The following is a 22,137-nucleotide window of genomic DNA, read 5'->3' as shown; positions in this document are numbered from 1 at the left end:
AATTATATACAGGAGATGTCCAGGTTACACCAGCTGTACATATATAATTATATACAGGAGATGTACAGGTTAAACAAGCTGTACATATATAATTATATACAGACGATACCCAGGTTATACCAGCTGTACATATATAATTATATACAGGAGATGCCCAGGCTATACCAGCTGTACATATATAATTATATACAGGAGATGTCCAGGTTATACCAGCTGTATATATATATAAATAATTATATACAGGAGATGTCCAGGTTATACCTGCTGTACATATATAATTATACACAGGAGATGTACAGGTTATACCAGCTGTACATATATAATTATATACAGACGATACCCAGGTTATACCAGCTGTACATATATAATTATATACAGGAGATGCCCAGGCTATACCAGCTGTACATATATAATTATATACAGGAGATGCCCAGGTTATACCAGCTGTGCATATAAAATTATATACAGGAGATGCCCAGGTTATAGCAGCCGTACATATATAACTATATACAGGAGATGCCCAGGTTATACCAGCTGTACATATACGGAGATTCCCAGGTTATACCTGCTGTACATATATAATTATATACAGAAGATACCCAGGTTATACCAGCTGTACATATATAATTATATACAGGAGATGCCCAGGTTATACCAGCTGTACATATATAATTATATACAGGAGATGCCCAGGTTATACCAGCTGTACATAACGGAGATTCCCAGGTTATACCAGCTGTACATATATAATTATATACAGGAGATGCCCAGGTTATACCAGCTGTACATATATAATTATATACAGGAGATACCCAGGTTATACCAGCTGTACATATATAATTATATACAGGAGATGTCCAGGTTATACCTGCTGTACATATATAATTATATACAGGAGATGCCCAGGTTATACCAGCTGTACATATATAATTAAATACAGAAGATACCCAGGTTATACCAGCTGTACATATATAATTATATACAGAAGATACCCAGGTTATACCAGCTGTACATATATAATTATATACAGGAGATGCCCAGGTTATACCAGCTTTACATATATAATTATATACAGGAGATGCCCAGGTTATAACAGCTGTACATATATAATTATATACAGGAGATGTCCAGGTTATACCAGCTGTACATATATAATTATATACAGGAGATGTCCAGGTTATACCAGCTGTACATATATAATTATATACAGGAGATGCCCAGGTTATACCAGCTGTATATATATATATATATATATATAAATAATTATATACAGGAGATGTCCAGGTTATACCTGCTGTACATATATAATTATACACAGGAGATGTACAGGTTATACCAGCTGTACATATATAATTATATACAGACGATACCCAGGTTATACCAGCTGTACATATATAATTATATACAGGAGATGCCCAGGCTATACCAGCTGTACATATATAATTATATACAGGAGATGCCCAGGTTATACCAGCTGTGCATATATAATTATATACAGGAGATGCCCAGGTTATACCAGCTGTACATATATAATTATATACAGGAGATGCCCAGGTTATACCAGCTGTACATATACGGAGATTCCCAGGTTATACCTGCTGTACATATATTATTATATACAGAAGATACCCAGGTTATACCAGCTGTACATATATAATTATATACAGGAGATGCCCAGGTTATACCAGCTGTACATATATAATTATATACAGGAGATGTCCAGGTTATACCAGCTGTACATATATAATTATATACAGGAGATGCCCAGGTTATACCAGCTGTATATATATATATATATATATAAATAATTATATACAGGAGATGTCCAGGTTATACCTGCTGTACATATATAATTATACACAGGAGATGTACAGGTTATACCAGCTGTACATATATAATTATATACAGACGATACCCAGGTTATACCAGCTGTACATATATAATTATATACAGGAGATGCCCAGGCTATACCAGCTGTACATATATAATTATATACAGGAGATGCCCAGGTTATACCAGCTGTGCATATATAATTATATACAGGAGATGCCCAGGTTATACCAGCTGTACATATATAATTATATACAGGAGATGCCCAGGTTATACCAGCTGTACATATACGGAGATTCCCAGGTTATACCTGCTGTACATATATTATTATATACAGAAGATACCCAGGTTATACCAGCTGTACATATATAATTATATACAGGAGATGCCCAGGTTATACCAGCTGTACATATATAATTATATACAGGAGATGCCCAGGTTATACCAGCTGTACATATATAATTATATACAGAAGATACCCAGGTTATACCAGCTGTACATATATAATTATATACAGAAGATACCCAGGTTATACCAGCTGTACATATATAATTATATACAGGAGATGCCCAGGTTATACCAGCTGTACATATATAATTATATACAGGAGATGCCCAGGTTATAACAGCTGTACATATATAATTATATACAGGAGATGTCCAGGTTATACCAGCTGTACATATATAATTATATACAGGAGATGTCCAGGTTATACCAGCTGTACATATATAATTATATACAGGAGATGCCCAGGTTATACCAGCTGTACATACATAATTATATAAAGGAGATGCCCAGGTTATACCAGGTGTACATATATAATTATATACAGTAGATGCCCAGGTTATACCAGCTGTACATATATAATTATATACAGGAGATGCCCAGGTTATAACAGCTGTACATATATAATTATATGCAGGAGATGTCCAGGTTACACCAGCTGTACATATATAATTATATACAGACGATACCCAGGTTATACCAGCTGTATATATATAATTATATACAGGAGATGCCCAGGTTATACCAGCTGTACATATATAATTATATACAGGAGATGCCCAGGTTATACCAGCTGTACATATATAATTATATACAGAAGATGTCCAGGTTATACCAGCTGTACATATATAATTATATACAGACGATACCCAGGTTATACCAGCTGCACATATATAATTATATACAGGAGATGCCCAGGTTATACCAGCTGCACATATATAATTATATACAGGAGATGCCCAGGTTATACCAGCTGTACATATATAATTATATACAGAAGATGCCCAGGTTATACCAGCTGTACATATATAATTATATACAGGAGATGCCCAGGTTATACCAGCTGTACATATATAATTATATACAGGAGATGTCCAGGTTATACCAGCTGTGCATATATAATTATATACAGGAGATGCCCAGGTTATACCAGCTGTACATATATAATTATATACAGGGGATGCCCAGGTTATACCAGCTGTACATATATAATTATATACAGGAGATGCCCAGGTTATACCAGCTGTACATATATAATTATATACAGATGATACCCAGGTTATACCAGCTGTACATATATAATTATATACAGGAGATGCCCAGGTTATACCAGCTGTGCATATATAATTATATACAGGAGATGCCCAGGTTATACCAGCTGTGCATATATAATTATATACAGGAGATGCCCAGGTTATACCAGCTGTACATATATAATCATATACAGGAGATGCCCAGGTTATACCAGCTGTACATATATAATTATATACAGGAGATGCCCAGGTTATACCAGCTGTACATATATAATTATATACAGAAGATGTCCAGGTTATACCAGCTGTACATATATAATTATATACAGACGATACCCAGGTTATACCAGCTGCACATATATAATTATATACAGGAGATGCCCAGGTTATACCAGCTGCACATATATAATTATATACAGGAGATGCCCAGGTTATACCAGCTGTACATATATAATTATATACAGAAGATGCCCAGGTTATACCAGCTGTACATATATAATTATATACAGAAGATGCCCAGGTTACACCAGCTGTACATATATAATTATATACAGGAGATGCGCAGGTTATACCAGCTGTACATATGTAATTATATACAAGAGATGCCCAGGTTATACCAGCTGTACATATATAATTATATATAGGAGATGCCCAGGTTATACCAGCTGTGCATATATAATTATATACAGGAGATGGCCAGGTTATACCAGCTGTACATATATAATTATATACAGGAGATGCCCAGGTTATACCAGCTGCACATATATAATTATATACAGGAGATGCCCAGGTTATACCAGCTGTACATATATAATTATATACAGAAGATGCCCAGGTTATACCAGCTGTAAATATATAATTATATATAGGAGATGCCCAGGTTATACCAGCTGTACATATATAATTATATACAGGAGATGGCCAGGTTATACCAGCTGTACATATATAATTATATACAGGAGATGCCCAGGTTATACCGGCTGTACATATATAATTATATAGAGGTGATGCCCAGGTTATACCAGCTGTACATATATAATTATATACAGGAGATGCCCAGGTTATACCAGCTGTACATATATAATTATATACAGGAGAAACCCAGGTTATACCAGCTGTACATATATAATTATATACAGGAGATACCCAGGTTATACCAGCTGTGCATGTATAATTATATACAGGAGATACAGAGGTTATACCAGCTCTACATATATAATTATATACAGGAGATACCCAGGTTATACCAGCTGTACACATATAATTATATACAGGAGATACCCAGGTTATACCAGCTGTACATATATAATTATATACAGGAGATACAGAAGTTATACCAGCTGTGCATATATAATTATATACAGGAGATACAGAGGTTATACCAGCTCTACATATATAATTATATACAGGAGATACCCAGGTTATACCAGCTGTACATATATAATTATATACAGGAGATACCCAGGTTATACCAGCTGTACATATATAATTATATACAGGAGATACAGAGGTTATACCAGCTGTGCATATATAATTATATACAGGAGATACCCAGGTTATACCAGCTGTACATATATAATTATATACAGGAGATACCCAGGTTATACCAGCTGTACATATATAATTATATACAGGAGATACCCAGGTTATACCAGCTGTACATATATAATTATATACAGGAGATGCCCAGGTTATACCAGCCGTACATATATAATTATATACAGGAGATACCCAGGTTATACCAGCTGTACATATATAATTATATACAGGAGATGCCGAGGTTATATCAGCTGTACATATATAATTATATACAGGAGATGTCCAGGTTATACCGGCTGTACATATATAATTATATACAGGAGATACCCAGGTTATACCAGCTGTACATATATAATTATATACAGGAGATACCCAGGTTACACCAGCTGTACATATATAATTATATACAGGAGATGCCCAGGTTATACCAGCTGTACATATATAATTATATACAGGAGATGCCCAGGTTATACCAGCAGGTCAGCCACCAGTCAGATCCCAGCCGGCAGTTTGCAGTACCACAGTTGCAGTCACACGATTGGTTGCTATTTACTGCTGGAGAAGCTTTGGATTCTGCTCGGCCCGATGCCGGACACCACACAGGCGCTGCCCCGCTAGGATGGAGGCGCTGCGGCTTTTTATGCGAGTGCAGCTGTTCTTTACAATGGAGCGAAAGAAACATCTGCTCATTAGCAACACAAAGTAATTTGCAGCGTCTAATTATATGCAGATGATGGATCCTCTATGCCTCAGCTAAAAACAGGACGGTCCTCGAAAAACCCTCTGCGGATAATAAATATTTGGGAGAACGGCGTGCAGTCAAACGGGGAGCAGCCATTAATCTTCTCACTCTCCTGGGCTCCCGACTGCCTCTAATAGGGTGGAATATTACAGCTAGGAATGGGGGGGCGCATAGATCAATGATATTATCCCAACAGCATGATAGAAAACAAAGGAAGATTTCCAGATCAAGAAGAGAATGCCAGAGGTGCAGTGAAGACTGACAGACAAGAAGAGCAGCAGGACAAAAAAAGGAGGGGCGTGAGATCACTTAGTAAGCGCCCCAATAAGAGTAAGACTCACATTACGTTACTTTCTAGAAACTTTGAGAAAAAAATAAGCTGCAAAAACCGCAATAATCAGAGCAGAGTGGTAATACTCTTTGCAGGTGGGAATATGGCCTTACAGGATTCTGAGCGGTTCCTCTTTTCAGGGTCCTCATCTCTTGGCCAGAGAGGAGAATGGATACAAAGATCATCTCTAGCTCTTTAGGAACCAATCTTTGTAATGCTTATTTTGCCCTGAGGTGGCGCTGCAAGCAACAAGGACACTTCATAAATCTGTATCAAGTGTAATATATTGCCCAAATATGTACTGCAGAATAGGTATCGCCAGAGGAAAAAAAGAGATAATAATGCCCAACATGTGTCCAAAACAATACATCTAATGGAAACAATCTAGGAATACAATGTATACATACAGCCCTTCTGTTGTAGACTGTGGAGGATCCCAGCAGAGAGAAATCTTGTGATCAGCTGTAATGTTGTCTAAATCCCCCTGTTCTCCTGAATCCGGCAATGTTTTTCTTATGTTCCTGCTCCTCTCCGTTCCCGAGATATGGCCTCCTCTATCCTATATAAATTTAGCATTGTAATCCTCCTGGGCGTGGCTCAACTGTTCCTGGTGGGAGTGTTCTTGATGACCACACCCAGTTGAAACACATGGTTAGACTTATGTACAGGGCTGTATCTCAGGAACGGAGAGGCGCAGGAACAAAAGAAAAACATCGCCAGATTCAGGAGAACAGCAGCATTTACCCCAGGTAATAAGATTTAGGGCAAGTGACCGATCTTTTTAAAGGGATTTTCGGACAAAAAGCAAAATGTACACAGTTAAGGTTATGTTCACATCTGAACTTTGACTTTAGTTTTTGCTACTTTTTAAATTAAGGTCATGCAGAACTCCAATGCTGATTTTAATGGAATCTTACCCCTTCATATGTCCAGAGAAGTGGATAGAAATGTATCTGGTCTAGACAATAATCTGTGAGCTAAACAGCCTGATACAATGCCAATAACAAATGATGGCTGACATCCCGACAATGGAGAGTAGATGAAACAAAAGTGTTTTGGTAAGTTGTAGAACTTTTTATTTTCACACTTTTTAAGCTTCATTTACATAAATGCAAAACAGACGGTGAAATGGCGATTCTGAGAGTAACGATAAAAAGAATGAAGTATTGATACCTTGCGTTGGGTCATGACTTTCCCAGAAGACTTTCAGTAATTTGTCATAGCCGATCTTCTCCGGCTCATAGACGACTCGAACCACTTCAGCATGACCGGTTTTTCCTAAAAGAAGAAAATAGAATAGAATGGAATAAGGTGCTGATATCCTGTGTACATCTTCCAAATTTATTAGTCAAAAAAAGAAAACATCAACAGAACAAGATTAAAATAAAAAGAATTTTAAATCCAACAGTTGACCCCTACAGTCATGGCCAAAAGTGTTGGCGCCCTTGAAATGTTTCCAGCTAATGTAGAATTGCTCTCAGAAATTATTGCAATTACACCTGTTCTGTTATATACACACGTTTATTTCCTTTGTGTACTGGAATAACACAAAAACAGAGGAAAAAAAGGCAACTTGGACTTCATTTCACACAAATCCCCAAAAATGGTCAGGACAAAAACTGTTGGCAACTTTCCAAAATTGTGGGTAAACAACTTTTGATTGAAGCATGTGATGCTCGCTCAGACTCACCTGTGGCAAGTAACAGGTGTGGACATTATGAAAATCATACCTGAAACCAAATAAAAAGGGGAGAAGTTGACTCCATCTTTGCATTGTGTCTTTGTGTGCCACACTAAGCACGGAGAACAGAAAAAGGAGTAGAGAACTGTCTGAGGACTTATGAATCGAAATTGTCTAAAAATATCAACAATCTCAAAATAACAAGTCCATCTCCAGAGATCTTGATGTTCCTTTGTCCACGGTGTGAAACATAATCAAGAAGTTTACATCCCATGACACTGTAGCTAATCTTCATGGCCTTGGACGGCAGAGAAAAACTGATGAAAAGGTTGCAACGCAGGATAGTCCGGATGGTGGATAATCAGCCCCAATCAAGATTCAAAGAAATACAAGCTGTCCTGCAGGCTCAGGGGGCATCAGTGTCAGCGTGAACTATCCATTGACATTAGAATTAAATCAAACGCTATGGCAGAAACCCAGGAGGACCTCACTGCTGACACAGAGACATTAAAAAGCTACACTACAGTTTGCTAAAATGTGAGTGAGCCAAAATCCTTCTGGGAAAGTGTCATGTAGACAGATAAGATCAAGATAGAGCTATTTGGGAAAGCACATTATTCTACTGTTTACTGACAATGAAAGGAGGGTTACAAAGAAAAGAACACAGTACCTACAGTCAAATATGGTGGAGGTTCAAATATACTTTGGGGTTGTTTTGCTGCCTCCAGGACTGGGTGCCTTGACCATGTGCAAGGCATGATGAAATCTGAAGATTAACAAAAGATTTTAGGTCACAATGTACTGCCCAGTGTCAGCTGAGTTTACGTCCTAGGTCATGGGTCTTCCAGCAGGACAATGACCCCAAACATACTTCAAGAAGCCCCCAAAAAAGGATGGAAACAAAGCCCTTGACAGTTCTGAAGTGGCAGCAATGATTCCGGATCTAAATCCCATTGATCACTTGCGGAGAGATCTTACAATTACTTTGGGGGATGGCGCCTTCAAATATGAGAGGTCTGGAGCAGTGTGCAAAACAACAGTGGTGCGAAATTCCTGTAGAGAGGTGAAAAAAAAAAGCTTGTGGACAATTATAGGAAGCGACTAAAGTTATTTATTTTAATGGGTGTGCAAACAAATATTAATTTTGTACTGACCATTATTAGGTTTTTGTGTGAAATTTTGTCCAATTTGCCTTTTTTTTGTGTTGCTCCAATGAACATACAGGAAATAGACACGGGTATAACAAAACATCTGGGAGTTTAAGTGCTCACAGGGCATTTAGGCAGCATTATTGCACCCTCTAGTTGAGCGCATTTTATAAAGCATCAGGTGGTTTCGATTACAACTATAGTGTTGGCCGAAGTTCTTACACACCTGTTCATGCAATGGTTTTCCTAGTTTTTATTGGAATGTGCACATTGTAAATTCAGACAGAAGGCAGCAAAACCACAAGCAACACATAGGGAATCAAGGAGCTAGAGACGTGTAAAACAAACCAGAATATGTTACTCAAATTCCACATATAAACCCCCTTTTTACTCTGATGACAGCTTTACACCCATTGGCATTCTTTCTCCAGCAGCTTCATCAGGTCTTCACTCCCCAAGAACAGGTCACCTTGTCAATTAAATCAATGGTCGTCAGAAAGTGTTTGCAACCATCAGGTGTTGGTGAGCAAGTCCATACAGAGCTGAGCAGTGCTCCACAATTATTCCAAGCCAGAATATGGCAAGAAACACTCTGGTAAAGAAAAACACAACCATCCATCATTACTTTTAGACATGAAGGTCTGTCAATCTGGAAAAATGCTAGAGCCATGAAGGTACCATACCCTGAAGTGCAGTTGTGAAAACCAACAATCAATATGATTAGATTTATTCTCATGATGACAGCTCCAGGAAAGTAAAACAAAGAATTACAAAGTGTTTCTCACAAAATTAGATCATCAAAAAGTGAATTTATTTCAGCTCTTCAATACAAAAATCTTATATATTCTATAGAGTCTTTACACATGGAGATCAGCCTGTGGCACTACTGAGGGGTTATGGAAGCCCAGGTTGCTTTGATAGCAGCCTTCAGCTCGTCTGCATTGTTGGGTCAGGTGACTCATCTTCCTCTTGACAATACTCCATAGATTCTCTATGGGGTTAAGGTCAGGAGAGTTTGCTGCCAATCAAGCACAGTAATACTGTTGTGTGTACACCAGGTATTGGTACTTTTGGCAGTGTGGACAGAGGCCAAGTCCTGCTGGAGAATGACATTTCTATCTCCAAAAAGCTTGTCAGCAGAGGGAAGCATGAAGTGCTCTAAAATGTCCTGGTAGACGGCTGCGCTGACTTTGGTCTTGATAAATCACAGTGGACCTTCACCAGCAGATGACATTGCTCCCCAAACCATCACTGATTGTGGAGACTTCACACTAGACCTCCAGCAGCTTGGATTGTGGCCTCTCCACTCTCCCTCCAGACTCTGGGACCGCGATTTCCAAATGAAATGCAAAATTTACTTTCATCTGAAAACAACACCTTGGACCACTGACCACAATCCGGTTCTTTTTCTCCTTGGCCCAGGTAAGACGCTTCTGACATTGTCTATTGGTCAAGAGTGGCTGACACAAGGAATGTGACACTTGTAGCCCATGTCCTGGATACGTCTGTGTGTGGTGGCTCTTGAAGCAATGACTCCAGCAGCAGTCCAATCCTTGTGAATATCCCACAAATTTTTGAATGCTCTTTTCTTAACAATCCTTTCCAGGCTGCAGTTATCCCGGTTATCCTGATTGCTTGTGCACCTTTCTCTACCACACTTTTTCCTTACACTCAACCTTCCATTAATATGCTTGGATACAGCACTCTGTGAACAGCCGGCTTCTTTAGCAATGACCTTTGTGGCTTCCCCTCCTTGTGGAGTGTGTCTGTGACTGCCTTCTGGACATCTGTCAGATCAGCAGTCTTCCCCATGATTGTGGATCTATTGAAACAGAATAAGGGATCTTTATAAACACTTAGGAGCCTTTTCAGGTTTTTTTTGTTAATTATTCTAATTTACTGAGATAATGACTTTTGGGTTTTCATTGGCTGTAAGCCATAATCATCAACATTAACAGAAATAAACACGTGAAATAGATCACTCTGTTTGTAATGACTCTATATAATATGAATTTAACTTTTTGTATTGAAGAACTGAAATAAATTAAGTTTTTGATGATATGCTAATTTTGTGAGAAGCACCTGTACCTTTGCTGCAGAGGATAAGTTCATCAGGGCTTCAGCCTCAGAAACTTAAAAATTGTCAGCCGCAAAGATAACAGTTGTCATAAATGAAGCACAGACATCAAGTAACAGACACAAATCAGCATCAGTAGTCCAGAGGAGACTGCGAGGAGCGGCCTTTGTGGCCATATTTCTGCAAAAAAAGGCCACTACAGAGGACCACAAACTAGAAGGCCAAACACCACAAAGATTGTACATTAGACCTGTGGAACCTGTACTGTGGTATGAGGACTAAAATTCAGAGATTTTTGTTACCAACCACCATGTTTTAGCGAGATACAAAAAAGGTAAGCAAATGGTTTCCATGGTGCCCACCATGAAACATGGAGGGCAGGTGTGATGATCTATGGATGCTTTGTTGGTGACACTGTGGGTGATTTATTCCAAATTCAAAACACAATTATCCAGCATGGCCACCACAGCATTCTCCTCTGACTGCCATCCCATCCTGTCTCCATATAGGGGGACCTTCATTTGTGTTGCAACATAGCAATGACCAAAATCACACCTGTAGGCCATGTAAGGGCTATATGACCAAGAAGGGGAGGAATGCAGGATTGGTCAGATGACATGGCCCCCGTGGTAACCCGACTTCAACCCAACCAAGATAGATTGGAATGATTCGGATGCCGAGTTGTGACAAAGCAGCCGACAAGAACTCAGCACCTGTGGGAAATCCTACAAGAATGTTAGAAGCCATTCCAGGTAACAACCTGACAAAGCTGCATAAAGAAGCAAAAAAGGTGAAAAATTGTCATCAGAGTAAAAGGGGGATACTCTGAGGAATCTTCTGTGTAACACACATTATGATATGTTTCACATGTGATTCTTTACTGTTACACCGCTCCGCCATACTCACCCGGCCTTCGCTCCCATGCCGCAGCCTCTCTCCACCCGACGGCCGCGGCGGTCACCTGAGACAGGCTCGCAACCGATGCCTTCCCTGCATGCTATGCGCATGCGCCATAGGCCGCAGCCGTGCCTCCTTCCTGCTTCTTATGCTCCGGCTGTGCCCTGACCTGGAAGCACCTTTGGACCAATGGCTGACCAGATGGGGCCATATCAGGCCGCTTCCCCCTGAGGGAGGCGCCTAATCGTTGTGTTTCCTAACACTCTGGCCTCGCTTCATCGTGTGCACTCTGCTCCTGCAGTTCGTGTCGGCTGCTCCTCACAGCAGCTTCTCAGTCCTATTACCCGTGTTCCTTGTTCTCTTCCGCAGTTCTGTCTCCAGTGTTCCTGCCGTCCTACTCCAGTCCTGCCTTCAGTGTTCCTGCTGTCCTACTCCAGTCCTGCCTTCAGTGTTCCTGCCATCCTACTCCAGTCCTGCCTTCAGTGTTCCTGCCATCCTACTCCGGTCCTGCCTTCAGGGTTCCTGCTGTCCTACTCCAGTCCTGCCTTCAGTGTTCCTGCCGTCCTACTCCAGTCTCAGTCTTACTCCGGTCCATCCTGAGCCGCCCCTCTCAGTACCGGCTACCGTGGTACTCGAACCCCCTGGGGCTGCTCCTAACGGTCCCTGTATAGGGGTCGGTTCCACCTGGCAGCTCGCCCGGGGACCCTCGGTGCCACGGTCCAGAGGGTCCACTCCCAGAGTTTCCTGCTCCAGACCACCCACGCTAACATTTACTCCTTGTTTCCATATGTGGAACTTCGGTGTTTGCTGCCTTCAGTCTGAATCTATAATGTGCACATTCCAATAAGAACCAGGAAAACCATTACATGAACAGGCAGGTCCAAACCTCTCACCAGCACTGCCTACATATTCATAATCTAACTCATAAAACAATATGAATATTGTTACATTCAGCGTGGCCGCTTTACTGCTCCCTCGTCTGACACTTTTCCAAGTTGCAGCTTTGCTTCCTTTACCAAACATGGTCAAACACAATAACCTTTGTTTTGCCTTTTTTTGAAAATTGTTCAAAGGCGGCAATTTACCAGCAAATTGTTGCTTGTGTCTTGTGCATAATCAAGTCTTTGCGTCTTTGTTTGTTTCTTTTCTTTTTAACCTGCCGTTTTTTGGGCTTAGAGCAATTTTGCTGAAAGAGTTGTTTCTTCAACAACAATCAAAACAAGTTTTGGTCTGAATGTCGGAAGGACAAAAAAAATTACATGTTCATTTTTTTTTTTTTCAGAAAACAACCAGTGTTCTATTCTATCATTGCTTTTGATTTTTTTTTTTTTTTTTTAATGTGTTTTGTACTTTATGTACCATTTCTTCAAAAACTTCTATGTTTCCTAGCCTACCAGATTAGGAGTTGGAACTTCCTTTCACCAATCTGGCAACGAGCAGGATCCAGGGAAAATGGTTCCTCACCACGAGAAGCAACACAACCTGGCCCAATCTGAGGAGTTGTAGTTTCCTTAATCTCATTACATGGGTGACACAATCCTTCACTTATATATTCCTTTCTCTTTACCAGTTTTATATTTTTGACAGTGATTTTTTGCATAAGTTAACGTACATTTATCTTCTCTCACACACTATTTTAATCGGTGAGTGAGAGATAATTTAATGACCCCTCCTCTCCGAATTCTGCTCTACTTTAGGACACCTCCCTTAAAAGGGCATATTTCCTAGTTCCTCTCTTGAGTAAGATCCCAGGAGAAGTTAGGTTGAATTCTCTACTCACAACTGACTATTTTTCTAAAGAAAACTTTGGGTCTAAGGGGTAACGTTAGAGAGTGACAAGCCAAACTTAGCAAGTCAGAGTGAAGAGACTTAAAAGCCATGCAATGTTCCTCTAGGAAATTAAAAATGCAAATTGTCTTGTCAGAGAGGAAGAGGACTGGAGCTCTAGTGCCACATACTGGAAACAGCGATCCTAGAAGTCAATATTGATTCCTTAACAAGCCTTGCAATATGATTTCGGATAAAAGCCAAACTAGAATCTCAATTTGCAGACATGGTGTTTCAGGCTTTTGCCCCTCATCAGTGCAAAGTATGAGATCTGCTTTGGCAAGGTGAGAGGCTCTGGAGTGGGATCTCAATGGGAAATGTTTCTCCTTGTGGAGAGTGAGGAAACTTATAAGCCAGGCATGTGCCTCTGGGAAATTAAATAGACCCAAGTCCATAGCCTCTCATGTAGCCAAACCAGATCTGATACTTTGCACTGATGAGGGGGCAACACTCCTAAACACTGTGTCTGCAATCTGAAAATATGTTATGTCTTGGTCTTCACCAATCTTTTTTGTATCTTAATAGGTAAGATAAGAACTAGAGCGATACCTCACCCGAATACGATCAATCCTCAATTTGGAGAACAGTATGATACCATTTTAGGTAAAACTTCAAACGCCCTTCATCATCATTGTCACGGGGTCCTTCTCTGGTATCACACAATCAACAGAGCAAGCGAAGAGTGAACAATTCCAAGACCTTTATTCAGGCAAAAATACGAAAAGGTCCATATTCAGTCCACCACACAAAGGATAAGATAGTCCAGAACAAGAACACAGTCCAGTATCAGAACAAAATGTCCAGGGAAACGAGATTCCAAAACACTCTAGCACCAGAGGACAAAAATGGGTCCTTCTCTCTGAAATGCAGCCTCTTCACCATCCTGTCTCCACCGGAACTGACCTGTCCAGCTGCCGTTCCCCCCCCACCCCCTTCCCCGTCCAGGGGCAGTCAAACAAGCTGCCTCCCAGAGGAGAACAAAAAGCCTTAGGGATTAATGCACTACAGGGGGTCATCAAGAGACAGATACAGTGAGGCTGTAGACTTACAATGTAATAAGAAAAACACTATGAAAATAACTGGAATTGTTAAAAATAGGAATATACAAAAAATGACATCCATATAACATATCACACCATCACAACCTCCCCCCCCCCCCAAAATAAATGAGCACGCCATGAGGTCTACACAGACCTCTGGCCTGCTCACTGTAGTCCACATTGCTCAGTTATATATAATTCCTTGTACAGTGGCAGGGGTAGGTCGGCCTGGGGAGCCTATGGTTCTTCTTGTCGAGACAGTCCATCGGCGTTCTGGTGTTGGCTTCCTCGCTTGTGTTGGATGGAGAAGCTGTAGGGTTGTAAGGACAAGCTCCACCGCAGCAATCTTCCATTGTCCCCTGATACGCGATTCAGCCATGTGAGGGGGTTGTGGTCTGTAACAATTGTAAAGTCTCTGCCATACAAGTATGGCTGCAATTTTTTTAGCGCCCATACGATGGCAAGGCACTCCTTTTCAATAGTGGCATAGGCAACTTCCCGATACAGTAGTTTCCGACTGGCAAAAGCAACAGGATGTTCTTCTCCGGCGGCGTTCACTTGGCTAAGTACTGCCCCAATCACAAAGGTGGATGCATCTGTCTGCACGAGGAACCTGCGTTTATAATCTGGGGCAGCCAAGACAGGAGCAGTGACGAGGGCAGTCTTTAATGCTGAAAAGGCATCCTCGCATGCCGTCGTCCACGTCACATTCCTAGGCATGTTCTTGCGGGTCAGGTCGGTTAGGGGCTTGGCCAAGGTGCGACTCTGATGAGGTTCGTGGTGGTTGCTCCCCGGTGGGTTCCGGATGACGCAGTGCCTGAAGGGCCTGCAGTCGGGCGACTGCCCCCACAAATTGGCACTGCAACTCCCCAATGTCGTTCCCAAGGAGGATATCCGCAGGAAGTCCTCCCATAACTCCAATCCAACACCGTTTTTCTCCACAACCATAATCCAAACGCACAGAAGCTCGCTGTATACATTTGCGGGCACCGCCCGCCAGGACAATGGGAATTCCCGGACCCTGGTAAATTGCCTCAGGTCGAACCACACGGGGGTCAGCGATAGTCAAGAATGCCCCCCGTGTCTCTAAATCCTGACACTTTGTATCCATCAATAAAGATATCCTGCAGGTGGCGTTGCCATTGCTCTGAGTAGCTAAAGGACAGAGGCCGGAGTCCGTACACTCCAGGAGGGGTATCTATGGTGCCGTGGTCGGTGGTCCACTCTGGTGGAGGTGGTGGTAGCTCTTCCTCAGGTGTGGTGGAATGTACAAGATGCACTGGACGATGTGGGGCTGCGTGGGGCTCCCTCCGAATCCTGGAGGGACAGCCAGACTGCAAATGTCCAGGTTGCCCACACCCATAACACCTCCTCTCTGTGATACCCCCAGGTCATGGTCGGAACTGTTGGGGCCTAGGATTGTGAGGCGTGATTGTCATCGGCTTGCGACTAGGTGGAAGGGCAGATATAATTGGAGGGGGACGGGGCGCGGGAGCAGGCCGTGGTTCATTGTCCAGAAGCCTCCTCCATTGCGGCCGGATAGTAAGGGCTTCATCGGCCAGGGCTGCAGCTCTATCCATGGTACACGGCGTGCGCTCCCGGACCCATTCCCGTACCTCTGCGAGGCACTTGGCAAGAAATTGTTCTATAAGGAACGCCTGTATAACATCTTCCACAGTAAAGGCGTTTTCTGCTTCCAGCCATCTCCGACATGCCTCGGACATCTTATGTGCATACATCCTAAACGATCCCCCCGTGGTGCATGGGAGGTCTCGGAACTTGGCCCTATATGAGTCTGGGGTGATAGCATGGTAATCCAGGATAGTCCGCTTTACAATATAATAATCCCGATTCCGCAGTGCATCAATGGTTCGGTAAGCCTCCGCCAAGCTTCCGTTCAGGAGCCCCACTAACAAACGCATCCAGCTAGAGTGGGGCACCTCCATCACAGCACACTGCTGCTCAAAGTCTTTGAAGAACCCCTCCACATCTCCAGAAGCCTCATCAAATGGCTTAAACTCTGTCCGGGTGATCCGTACAGGCTCCCGGATTGTTGGGGTTACACTCCACATTGCGTTACTCCCTTTTTCAAGCTCCATTGCTTCCTGTCTCCGCTGTGCCCGGCGGGCAGCCTCCTCCTTGTACTCCTGAGAGACGCCGGGGCCCAGAACCGCCATCTCTTCTTCATACCACACCAACCACTGGCTTTTCTGGATGGGGATCCTGTCTCTAGTGCTCGTCCTTCAGACATCTGGGAGGAGGTGGCCGGGCTAGCTCCCACCAGTAGATCGATTAAGGCCTCTTTAGTCAGTCGCTGGTAGTTCAGGCCCAGGTCTCTGGCTCTCTCCTGTAAACTGCATACAGTCCAATTTCTGTACTCACTCTGTGGGTGGTTCTCCATTGGGTGACGCTCTGTTGAGCCCACTGCTGCCACCAGTTGTCACGGGGTCCTTCTCTGGTATCACACAATCAACAGAGCAAGCGAAGAGTGAACAATTCCAAGACCTTTATTCAGGCAAAAATACGAAAAGGTCCATATTCAGTCCACCACACAAAGGACAAGACAGTCCAGAACAAGAACGCAGTCCAGTATCAGGACAAAATGTCCAGGGAAACGAGATTCCAAAACACTCTAGCACCAGAGGACAAAAATGGGTCCTTCTCTCTGAAATGCAGCCTCTTCACCATCCTGTCTCCACCGGAACTGACCTGTCCAGCTGCCGTCCCCCCCCCCACCCCCTTCCTTGTCCAGGGGTAGTCAAACAAGCTGCCTCCCAGAGGAGAACAAAAGGCCTTAGGGATTAATGCACTACAGGGGGTCATCAAGAGACAGATACAGTGAGGCTGTAGACTTACAATGTAATAAGAAGAACACTATGAAAATAACTGGAATTGTTAAAAATAGGAATATACAAAAAATGACATCCATATAACATATCACGCCATCACAACCACGATTTAGATAATGGTTCAACTCTTATCAATAAATGTTCAGAGTGTTAGGGTTGCGGATAGCACTAAATATAAAATATAAGGATGTGCGATTGCAACCCGGGGTCCACCGTAGAGAGATGGAAACTGCTGCTCAGTTATGGCGGAGAACTAAACACCGGAGGGCTAACCTCTGAACCAGTGTGTACAGGGGCAAACTCTGTTTCCTCACAGAGTCGCTGGAACAAGTGCCAGAGCCTGTTTATCCTCACAGGACTCGGCAGGAAAGCGTTAGTGCTAAGACACAGGACTCTGCCCCAAGGACACAGGGTTAGAGCCCCTCTAGTCCCACTAGCGCTCAGCACCACAACAGCAATGCCTCAACAGACACTTATAGAATGCTGTGCCCTGTTAGAAGTCACAGGGTGCAGCTGAACGTTGCTTACCGCACTGTGTGTGTACAGCACAACTCTGGCGGACGCCACTAACCAGCCTAAACTAAGGACTGGAAAGTGCATAGGAAGCGCACAGCGCCGCACTAACGGATGCTGCTGTACCTGCGGTAGCGTAATGCCTTAGGTAGATTGGCGCACTCTGGCGCTAGCATGTGTGAGGACCTGGGAGCACTGCGGCGCTAGGCAGTGCCACAACTCAGTGCTGACTCTGAACTCTAAAGCCCCTGTTACACACTGCGATATCGCTAGCAATATCGCTGTAAAGTCACCGATTTTGTGACATTCTAGCGATATTGCTAGCGATATCGCTGCATGTGATACTTACCTCCGACCGGCTCCCCCGCTGGTTATCGCTGGTCGCGCGAGAAGCTCCTGGACCATTCCTCGTCTGTCACTTCCTGTGGCGCTTCCTGCTGTGACGACGAGCGACGCGTGGAGCCGGGCGGGAGGACGCAGGATCGCCACGTCTGACAGGTAAGTAGCGACCCCCGTCCCCTGCGATGTCGCTGGTGAGATCTGCCTGTGTGGCAGCTCACTAGCGACCACCTAGCGATGCACCAGCGATCCTGACTGCGTCATATCGCTAGTCGGGATCGCTGGTGCATCGCTAGGTGTAACGGTACCCTAACCCTACTAACATGCGTATCAAAGGGAAGGGGTTTCATAATGAGTCATTCAGCAGTTCACAAGCATCCATCATCACACACATCACTACCAATTATTAGAGACTTATTCAAAGGCAACTTGCAGCTGTAATTGCCACAAAAGGAGGCTCTACAAAGTACTGACTTTAGGGGGGTGAATAGTTAGGCGCAGTGAAGTTTTCACATATTCTGTCTCATTTGTGGTTTGCTTCAAAAATAAAAAAAAAAATGTCCACAGCTGTAGGAATGTTCTTTACATGAACTGATGCAAGCCCAGGTTGTGAGGTAACAAAACACGAGCAATGCCAAGAGGGTGAATACTTTTGCAAAACACTGTATCTGGGAAGCGCATAAGGCTGTTTTTAGAGGAAACTGCATAGCCTTAGGCTCCGGTATAAAAAAATAAATAAATCTCCTGACGTCACATAGGTGAAGTGAGTTCACTGGCTGTGAACTTGCAGGGCCTATCTGACGGCACCGCGAGAAGGTGAACTTTCTCACGCTAGCGGTTCCCTCAGATAGGAGATAGTAGTTTACAGGGAGACACTGAGCACACGCTGCTCAGTGTCTCTACTGGATGGCAGGGTGTATGGTCTCATCATGCAACCATGCAGCCTGCCATCAAGCTGTAGCAGAGTGTTGTTGACCAAATGGATCATCATCATCTCTGCAGAAAGGTGAGGAATATTGTTTGTTTGTTTTTTTTTTAACTCTTTTGCAGACGACAGTAGCGTTGGTGGAATGGGCGAGGTCATAAGTATGGTTTAATTAAGATTTATTAAAGGAGTCTGTGTCATTCTTTCAATTTAAGGACTTTATTCTGGGTGTCTGTGTTTTTATACGATATGACTAAGGGGTTAGTAGTAATGGGGGTGTCTTATTGTCGCCTCTCCAATACTACCCTTGGGGCTTGATGTCACCTGACAATACAAAGGTGACATCAACCCCCACAACCATCACTCCACTTGCCACCGCTAAGGGGCAAGTGGGAAAAGTGAGGCTAAGTGCCAGAATTGGCACATCTTAAGAGATGCGCATTTCTGGGGCGGCTGAGAGCTGGTGTTTTTAGCCTGGAGGGGCAGTATCCATGGCCCCTTCCTAGGCTATTAATATCAGCCTGCAGCTGTCTGCATAGCCTTTGCTGGTTATTAATTATAGGGGGACCCTACGTCATTTTTTTTAGGGTCCCCCATTTTAATAGCTAGTAAAGGCTAAGTATACAGTTGTGAGCTGATATTAATAGACTGGGAAGTTCCATTGGTATTAACCTCTTCCCAGGCTATAAACATCACTCCCCAGCCATCATCTTTCCTTCTGCTGGTTAAGAAAATTATGCGGGAGCCAACGCCATTTTTTTCAGAAAAATATTTTATTAACTAAATACATGTACAGTAAGCACACACTGTATAATTGTATGTGTCACTGACATCTATCTATTCTATATGGATATACTGTATGTAATCCATCTATTCTATGCGGTTGGCACCTGCTGTGATTTTACGCCATGCGGCTCCAGAATTGCCGGCTATTCTCCTATGTAATATATACTGTATACCGCACATATACATATGTGTGTGTCACTGACATCTATATATCTATGTGTATATATCTATTCTAACCTGTCACTCTGATTTAACTGTACGTGGCAGATTAATTGCCAGCTTTTATTCTATTATATATATACTGCTCAAAAAAATAAAGGGAACACTTAAAAGAATATAATGGCAAGTAAATCAAACTTCAGTGAAATCAAACTGTCCACTTAGGAAGCAACACTGATCGACAATCAATTTCACTTGGAGTTATATTCTGTTGTTTAAGTGTTACCTTTAGTTTTTTTGAGCAGTGTATATATTTGTGTTTTAAAATAGGATTGCAATCGGACAGCAATCCCACTGCATTCGTATGTAAATCGGATATTAAGTGTGAAAAATAGGTTTGTACTCGCATAACCCTAGCGTGACTCTCAGATTTTTTATACCTTTAGGGTGACTCCAGCCTTACTGTTGTTCTTATTCATTCTCAGTCTCGCTCTAACCAAACTTTCTCCTCTCCAATCCGTCCTCAATGTGGCAGTCAGGGTCGTATTTCAGTCCAGCTGCTACACAGATTCCTCCACCCTGTGCCAGTTATTACACCGGTTACGCAGCCACTACAGAATACAATATAGACTTATCTCTGTCTCTCACAAAGCTCTTCACAGTTCTATACCACCCTAGATTTACTCCCTCATCTTTGTCTATCACTCTTCCCGTGCTGTCCGTTCTGCCACTGATCTAAGACTAACACCCTTCATCATCTGATCCTCGCACTTTTGTCTCTAAGGCTACTTTCACACTTGCGTTAGGAGGCGCAGCGCACGGCCGCCGTGCAGCTCCGCCTCCTGCGACGCCCCCTCCTGTCAGCTCCTCCTATGGGCGCATGACGCTGCATGCGACCAGGGCACCCTATCTTTAGCATTGGGTACGCTGGCCGTGCGCTGGTATGCTTTTGCCGGCGCATGCGCTGAGCACACCAAAATGCACCACGGTGCGTTTGGTGCACGTCGGCGCTGCACCAAAAGGGCGCATGCGCCGGCAAAAGCATACCAGCGCACGGCCAGCATACCCAATGCTAAAGATAGGGTACGCTGGTCGCATGCAGCGTCATGCGCCCATAGGAGGAGCTGAGCGTAGGGGGCGCGGCAGGGCGCCTCCTAACGTAAGTGTGAAAGTAACCTTAGGGTACGTGCACACGTTACAGTTTTGAAGCAGAATATTCCTGAGCGGAAACGCACACCCTTTGCCGGACGCGCTTTTGTAAGCGTTTTTGACGCGTTTGTTAAGCAAAATTAATGAACATGCTGCATTTTTTTCCACTAAGCGTTTCCGCAGCGGAAAAAAACGCACCATTAGCACAACATGTGCGGAATCAATTATGATAACATGGGATGCTTTTCTTAAGCATTTCCGCAGCAGAATCGCGCGTCTTAATGCGCCGCGGAAACGCTTAAAAAATGCAACATGGGCACACAGCCTTAGACTTCTCTCATGCTGCACCAGTGTTCTGGAATGCATTAACCCGGAGGATCTGATAACCGTAAATACTTGTATACAAGCCGAGTTTTTCAGCACATTTTTTTGTGCTGAAAACGTCCCCCCTCGGCTTATACACAAGTCTGTTGTGAGTTCTCCTTCCAGGCTCCCTCTGGTGGTAACTGGAGGTAGTGAGGCTGATTTAATCAGTAGAAATCTGCCACCTGGTAATGAGGATGACGATTGGACCTCAGGAATCTCAGACTGGATTTAAGACAGCCGACGCCCTAGTCTGGTGCTGGTGATTCCTTCTGGCTTGTCAGCTCTTGGTTCTCAGCTCTGTTCCAGTCATCTAAAGCTAAGTTTTTCTGCTAATGTTCACACTTGATTTTGTTGTTCTATTCGTTTTTTGTGTGGTCAGCCAGCCCCAGCTAGGGCTGCGC

The 22,137-nt window shown here is 43.0% G+C and overlaps 1 protein-coding gene across 9 annotated transcripts in view; it reads right to left on the bottom strand.

Annotated features, from left to right (window-relative positions):
• Nucleotides 1–22,137, bottom strand: part of MSRA (methionine sulfoxide reductase A) — a 324,741-nt gene that overhangs the window by 92,795 nt on the left and 209,809 nt on the right. For all 9 annotated transcript variants that reach the window (XM_073586359.1, XM_073586363.1, XM_073586364.1 and 6 more), the window contains one exon: nt 7,154–7,258. In XM_073586359.1, coding sequence (XP_073442460.1) covers nt 7,154–7,258 — 105 coding nt within the window. The remainder of the gene's footprint in view (nt 1–7,153; nt 7,259–22,137) is intronic.

This window comes from Dendrobates tinctorius, unplaced genomic scaffold (genome assembly GCF_039654945.1).
Source record: "Dendrobates tinctorius isolate UK_male_01 unplaced genomic scaffold, ASM3965494v1 ptg000093l, whole genome shotgun sequence".
Classification (NCBI taxonomy): Eukaryota; Metazoa; Chordata; class Amphibia; order Anura; family Dendrobatidae; genus Dendrobates; species Dendrobates tinctorius.
The sequence above is the reverse complement of the archived record's forward strand: the minus strand, read 5'-3'. Positions and strand labels throughout refer to the sequence as shown.